The sequence below is a fragment of the Rattus rattus genome, chromosome 2, assembly GCF_011064425.1.
Source record: "Rattus rattus isolate New Zealand chromosome 2, Rrattus_CSIRO_v1, whole genome shotgun sequence".
Lineage (NCBI taxonomy): Eukaryota > Metazoa > Chordata > Mammalia > Rodentia > Muridae > Rattus > Rattus rattus.
In genome coordinates this window covers 185948519-185956642 of record NC_046155.1, presented here as the reverse complement: position 1 = coordinate 185956642, position 8124 = coordinate 185948519, and the positions used below count along the sequence as shown (strand labels likewise).

At 34.4% G+C, this 8124-nt stretch overlaps 1 protein-coding gene across 1 annotated transcript; it reads right to left on the bottom strand.

Annotated features, from left to right (window-relative positions):
- Positions 1-1109: 1109 nt before the first annotated feature.
- On the bottom strand, positions 1110-6370 carry LOC116892793 (zinc finger protein OZF-like). The gene is made up of 4 exons (XM_032894664.1): positions 6239-6370; positions 4509-4716; positions 4170-4296; positions 1110-3363 (listed from the first exon to the last, which is right to left on the bottom strand). Exons 2-4 carry the CDS (start codon positions 4584-4586, stop codon positions 1880-1882), a joined length of 1689 nt encoding a protein of 562 aa, XP_032750555.1. The 5' UTR covers positions 4587-4716; positions 6239-6370; the 3' UTR covers positions 1110-1879.
- Positions 6371-8124: the final 1754 nt, after the last annotated feature.

Genomic DNA, 8124 nt, shown 5'->3' with positions numbered 1-8124 from the left:
CTAACAGTGATTTCTCACGAGTTAAATGACTTCTGTATTTCTTAAAATCAGTGTCAAATTATGTAATGATATGGATTTGTTCACTGTAACATAACACTTTGCCTAAGGTACAAATGTTCTAAATCTTTCTGAATTTAGTATCATTGTTCAAATATAATGCTTTGGCTTGGAGTAAAGACTTTCTCTTTCTTAAGCACTTCAAAATGATTTTCCAGAACACTTTTGCAATTTCTAAGCTGTACATAAACATGCACCCTAGGTTAGTTAGCTCATTAAGGCTTTAGCCTCATTATTTGTAAAAAATGGACTCACATATGAAATTAAGATGAAGATAATACCTCAGTAAAGCCAATTACTGCGATTTCTTTTAGGATGAATGTTCTGGGGTGTGTATGGTATTACTGGCCTGTAAATTATTTTAACAAACATAACTCCAATGTAATTCATTCCTTGGGGTATATAGAGTGAAGTGTTAAGGTACAACAGGAGGATCTGTATTATTTGCCCATATGCACCACTGTTTTGACAGTTATTATAGTTTGGTCGAATCAAGGAGTATTAGTATGAGTTAAGAGCCATGCAGGGACTCAGTCCAATGGATGATGTCTCTCACCGACAACTTCGAAACCATATTTTCACTTATTCTTTGGTGAATATTTCTCTCACTCATTCTTGAATTCAAGAAGAGAACAGTCTGATCTCTCAGGCTTGCAAAGACTCTACATTCTTCTGTGTGGAGCCATTTTAGCTTAACCTAGTACTATTATGGAAAGGATTAAACACGTTAAACACAATCTTCCCTCTTTTAGTTAATATAAATGCAATCTCTCTAATACAATGATTCAAATGTTCTAATGCAACAGCAGTGTCATAAAATTCAAAGTATTCGAATGCAGGCAGACTCACCTAGATACAAAGGAATGGTGTCGCAGTCCTAAGGCCATTGGAAATAGATATTTTCCTATGGTATTAAGCAACCCATGTGAGAGGCACATTTTCCAGGGAGATGATGGATTATATATGTGTACACACACACACACACACACACACACACACACACAGTGTGTATATTCATCTAAGCAGTCCAAGTAGAAACTGAAAAACAAGTGTAATTTGTTGAAACAATGAGCTTTATTGGAATTACAGGACTATGGAAAAGGAATTGTGACCAGAGCCAAAGGGACCAAAAGAAAGTAGAAATTCTGAAATGTGAAAACATCCTATGGTACAGACTGTGAATCCTGGACATTCATAGGAAACTGCATATCTGTAAACATATTTACAGAAAAAAAGACATCGTATCTTGGTGTCTCAATTTGTCAAATCCATTTTCAAGAAAAATACCTGAGTTTTTCATTTAAGATAAACATATAGAATGCTATCGGTTTCATTATCTATTTTGAGAGGTGCATTACCTGCTTTAATCAGTTTCCCTATTCAGTGGATTAGTTCAGCCTTCTGGAAACTGTTAAAACAATTTGACATTATTCTGGGTTCCCTATTTGACTTCATAATGAATTATTTAAGGATAAACAATTAAAAAGTTGCAATAAAAATTTCATTAATGTCCGATTTTTGGTGGTTTAGTACAAGTGCAGTATAGCTTATAAGATTTGAACATAACCTAAAGATGTTCACAAGTTTCTTGTGTTCATAATAGTTCTCCGTGTGGAGCCTCAAGTGTTGCAAAGAATCATGAGTAGACAAATCACATGCCATTTTTTTCTGCTAGAAACTTTTTCCCACTGTAAATTTCTAGATATTTCCTTAGATCCGTGATAAAGGTAAAGACCTTTCCTCATATATAACATTAGTTAGGTTTCTCTTCTGTTTGTATTCTCTGATATAGTCTTGGTAGAGAATTTGTCTCACTTCATTTCTAAACTTTCTCTACTGTATGCATTCTCTGATGTGTGCGAAGACTACATTTGTGGCTAAAGAATTTACCACATTCACTACATATGTAAGGTTTCTCTTCTGTATGAGATTTCTGATGAATACTAAGACTGCATTTGTGTGTAAAGCATTTGTCACATTCACTACATTTATAAGGTTTCTCTCCCGTATGATTCCTCTGATGACTAACAAGGTAGCCTTTGTTGGTAAAGCATTTGTCACATTCACTACACTTGTAAGGCCTCTCTCCTGTATGACTTCTCTGATGAATACTAAGACTGCATTTGTGGGTAAAGGATTTGTCACATTCACTACATCTGTAAGGTTTCTCTCCTGTATGGATTCTCTGATGTCTTCTAAGATTGGATTTCTTGATAAAAGACGTGTCACATTCACTACACTTGTAAGGTTTCTCTCCTGTGTGAATTCTCTGATGAACTCTAAGATCACTTTTGAGGGTGAAGCATTTGTCACATTCACTACACTTGTGAGGATTCTCTCCTGTATGAATTCTCTGATGAAAAATAAGACTACATTTTTGGGTAAAGCATTTGTCACATTCACTACATTTGTAAGGTTTCTCTCCTGTATGAATTCTCTGATGAATAATAAGACTGCCTTTTTGGGTAAAGTATTTACCACATTCACTACATTTGTAGGGTTTCTCTCCTATGTGAATTCTCTGATGACTTCTAAGTTCACCTTTGGTGGTAAAATGTTTCTCACAGTTACTACATTTGTAAGGTTTCTCTTCTGTATGAATTCTCTGATGACTTCTAAGCTCACATTTGCGGTTAAAGCATTTGTCACATTCACTACATTTGTAAGCTTTCTCTCCTGTATGAATTCTCTGATGAATAATAAGACTGCATTTATGGGTAAAACATTTGTCACATTCACTGCATTTGTAAGGTTTCTCTCCTGTATGAATTCTCTGATGTCTTCTAAGATTGCATTTCTGGGTAAAAGATTTAAGACATTCACTACATTTGTAAGGTTTCTCTGCTTTATGAATTCTCTGATGAATACCAAGATCACATTTCTTGGTAAAACATTTGTCACATTCACTACATTTGTAAGATTTCTTTCCACTATTGGTTTGTTTCAGCATGAGTTTTTGTTTAGAGTGGAAAACCTTATCAAGTGCTGTGCCATTGTGTTTTTTCTTTCCTATGTGGATTCCTTGATTTGGACTAGTGTTAGAACACAAATTTAAACAGTTTACGCAGTTTATAGATTGGCAAGGTTCTCTGGTGTTTTCAGTTTGATGTCTGTTTTGTTTGGATGATTCAATAGATGTATCCCCAAGGTTAGTTTTATAAGATGTACATTCAGTGGATTTATGAATGATTTTGCCAAGCTTGTGACATTTATAAGACTTCTCATGGATATTCACATGCTCATCAACAATATGCTGTGTGTCTTGAACCAAGACGTTCTCACATTTATGACATATATGATGATTCTCTGAAAAAGTGTAGAGATTACAGAGATTAGTGGATATTAGTAAGACAATGTCCCATGTTTGCTGAAGTTTCCAAGGTCAATTAGTCATTTTCAAGCATAGAGCTCTCAAGAGAGGCCTTTCTTGCTTCAGTCCTTACAAGGATGATCTGAAGAACCTGAAATCTAGTCTACATGAAATGACAGCAAACAGCAATAGCCTAATAATTCTTATTTAAACACTATTTTGTAGAAAGGTTGAAAGGGAAATTGGGAATCAAAATACATTGAGAAAAGAGCTCTCTGTAGAATCACATAAACAATGTTTCTCTCTTGTTTATGTTTTGTGACAGTGTCACTGTGTAGCTTTGGTCAGGTAAGAATTCATTATGTAATCCACATTGGCATGGAACTCATGATATAAAGACCATGTTGCATCAGTACTAAATATAGAGACCACAACTTGAAAAGTAAATAAGAAACACCAAAATTCTCACAATAGCAATTCCTCTATTCAAAAGCCTCTGCACTTCTCAAATTCAAAACAAAGTGAAGACCTGAATGCAATAATAAAATTAAAATTAACCAATTGGAACTGCAGACTAAAATAGATAAGGCTTAGAGAGATCACACAAAATATAATACTGGTTTCTCTTCCAAAGACTGGAAAGAAATATAAAGGAAAAACAATGAGAAAGTTATGCTGGTAACCAGAATTGCCCTTATTTGGGAAGTCTCTAGACATTTCAAAGGGACATTACATTTCAATGTAAATACACTTAGTAAATTTATAGAATAAAGCAGGAATTCTACATGAAGACTATTCTTACCCACAAAAAATAGATTCTTGTAATTCTCCAACATGACATCCACGTACAAGTCCCTCTGAGCACAGTCAAGACATTTCCATTCTTCCTGTGAGAAGTCCACGGCCACATCCTTGAAGGTTAACTGACCCTATAATGGAAAACTACCTGTTTACCATGTACTGCCAGACAAAAGTGTTTTCCAAGGTAAAAAAAAGCCCTAAGAATATGAAGTATTTTGTGACAAAGATGAGCCATGGCAAAATAATCAAGGACAAACAACTTTTAGAAGGGCTGTAGAAATGTGTCACAAGCTAAGCACTGCTACTCTTATATACACAGATTACATACTGTATTGCTTACATTCATAAGGTCTCTCCTCTTCATGAGTTTTCTGATGTTTTCTAAGACATTATCAGCAGACGAAGGACTTGCCATCATAACACTATTTGAAAATTTTTCTGCAGTTTACGTTCTATAATCCAAAGTTGTTTCCCAGCACCTGCCTGAAACTTCACAATATATTTTCATCCCAATTTGAAATCCAGTGCTCTCTTCTGAAATCTGCAGGCTGGAGGAACACACATGCATACATTCGGTGACATGTACCAATGTAGGCAAAAGAACATTGAAATTTAATTTTAAGGAAAGATGCTATCTAAGATAGTCATATTCTTTGTTGTATTTTCCATTTCTCTGAAATAGGATGCCATAATATAATCACAGTCAACAAACCTTTACAGGATATAACATACACATTTGAGGCTAAGTTGCAGGAATGTGCCTTTATGAAGTATGGGTTGCTATCAAATAGAATACCAGTGTCATATCACAGATGGTGAAGTTACAATGAGTAACACTGGGCTTCTAAATACTACAACTTTCAGTCTTGCTGAACTATGGATATTATATAAATCCTGTTTTCAGCTAAACCTCACTTGACACAATTCTAAAATCCTCAGATGAGTACCCTTTCTATAACAAAAAGGTTGAATATGAAATGCAGAACTGTTGGATGAATTAAGAATCATAGTTTTTTTTTTTTAAAACATAAAGACGTATAATAGCAGAGAACACATTCTTCATTTCAAATGACACACAGAATCAAGTACATTGTATAGGTTGTCTTATAAGACTATATTTACTATCATAAATAGAAAAAAACTATTAGCATTAAAAGTATTTAGAGTTTTCTCCAAGTTGACATATATGCAATATAGATAATAACAATCCCATAATTTCCATACGGTTTTTCACTACAGAATAATTAGATATGTGTGTGTAAATAAATGCTGTATGAGATGGTGCATTCAGATGAAGTAGAACCATTTTCTTAGACCAAATTGGCTTTTTAAATTGAGAGAGAATTATACTAATTGTTCAGGAAATTTTAAAACATTACTGCTCATGAGATTGACTTAGGATTTGAATCTTGTAACTTTAACTTTCTTTTCTTTTGTTTCTATAAACATTGCAGCCAATTACCATCCTGACTTCAGTTCCAAGGACTTAATGCTCCACTCAGGGATTCAAGAGCATAACGAATCATTCAGAGTATAAAAAATATGCAGATGAACACTTACTTATTTAAAAAAATATTATTATAGGGGGCTGGAGAGATGGCTCAGTTGTTAAGAGCACTGACTGCTCTTCCAGAGGTCCTGAGTTCAGATCCCAGCAACCACATGGTAGCTCACAAGCATCTGTAATGGGATCTGATGCCCTCCTCTGGTATGTCTGAAGACAGCTACAATGTACTTACATATAATAAATAAATAAATCTTAAAAAAAATTATTGTAAAGAAGCAACTCTAGAACTCTTCAGAGTTTTTACCTATATAATACATAGCTTGGGGTAGAGGAAAAACTTAGTGTGGATGGAACGTTCTTTCTGCTAAAGAATAGAAGAGAAAAAGTTAAGAGGGAAATTTGATGGCTTATACAGGGTACCAAGGCAACACTCTCCAGAAAGCTCCTACTAATACATTCCATGTGTTGCCACACACAAAGGTAGAGACAGTTGTGTTTATATTTCTAAACAAAAGAAACAAAAGAGAAAAAGAAAAAAATCATCTGTACATTGACAAACTTACCACATTGAGCAATGGGCAGAATCTCTTCTAGGACAAGCAAATTTCATGTATGAAAACACTCATGATCACTGTGAGACATAAAATGCCAAAAAGATAGACCAGAATATTGAAATCTGTATCTCCTCTCAAACACATCCATTTTATAGCAAAAGAAATCTATATATTCCTTACATTATCTCTGCCACTAGGGACTGAAGTATTTATTATTAGGACTCAAGATAGTGAGTGTATTCTAATTCTACTCTTTCATAAATTCTTCTCTTCCATGCATTGTGATGTCATGTCTAGATATGTACAGATCCATATTCACAAGGTTGTTTCTGGAAACCTGACTAATCCTGAAATATACTTTATGTGGCACATGAGATGTACTTTCCCAGTGATATGAAAGAACACAAGTCCATTCAATGAAGAAATTAGCCATCAATATATTCTTTGAGTATCAATTACAATATATTCACTCTCTTTCAGAACTGCAGGTTTTCAGTCTTTGGAAATTTATGTCCTTACAGTTTAAACCCAGTGAAAATACAATAGGACAAGGCTGTGCTTATTCCATTATAAGTAAAAGATCAAAATACTTAATTTTTATTATTGGAGAAGAACAAAGATAAATCAGAGAAAACATTTTAAATACAATTACAAGAGTGAGTGAACTAATGTCTTGAATGCTTTAAAGAATAAAAGTAATTTTTAGAGAAAATGTGGACAAGACACTGACCTGGGAAGCATTTAGCATAGAAGTTCTCATTATTCTTCTTGTTCTTCTCCAAGTTTCTGCATCAGGAATATAGACTCGAATCCTTATTGAAGTTTCACATCAAGGTTTCAAAAATTAAAAGCTAATATTAATACAATTCTATTATGGAAAATGCTACCACATATGAAAAGACACAAAAATTAAAATGATACCAGAAAATTTGTCAACATTCTTATAGACAGGAGAGCATGGAATGATATATTGAATACGGCAAGGAGAATGACTACAATTTCAGCATTTTTTTCAAACCTCAGTGGATAATAGACACAAACAGAGCATATGTATGCCTGCTGCAAAACATGAGTACTCAAGATTATTACTGGAAACTTATCATTCAAGGACCAGAGTCAGGGACAATTGGTTAGTGGGTACTAAGATGGATGCCTAAAAGTAAATAGAGTTTCATTAGCCATCACTCTATAATACAATATCTGTCTTTAAATAGAATGTCCATATGCTAAATGTTCTAAGTGGTTCTCCACATTTTTAATGCTTGGACCTTTCAAAACAGTGCCAGGATATCATATGTTGATGTGGCAGACTCACCTGTATTTTGATATGAGAGTGGTGTATCAGTTCCTAAAACCATCAGAAATATGTGTTTTATACTACTGTTGGGTGACCCCCGTATGAAAGGGTCAATTGACCTCCAAGAGGTCATGACCCACAAGTTAAGAACAACTGTTCTAGACAATGTCAAGGCAGAATCATCAAGAATTGGGCATGGCAGAACCTCTCTGATGGCTGCTACATATAAGAGATTGTACATAGATATAAAGTGAATCGTTTCCAGGTATACCCTTGGAATGATTCACTCATTATGTCAAATCTGTCAAAATCCTATCATCATTGGGACCATCTTCCTGAAGATGCATATGTCTGTGTCTTGAAATTGTTTCAGGCAGTTCTCAGGTCCAAATCAGTAATAAATATTAATTCAGTGAGACTCCCCACCCCAGTTCCTGGCTGTTATGGATTTCCTCTATGATATCCCTTGCAGTTCCAAGGAAAGGAAGACTATGTGACATGGGTCTCCTATCATATATTGCTGTACATATACAATCACATACTAGTATACAAATATATGAATAGACACACATATACATACATTTATGTATGTCTCAAA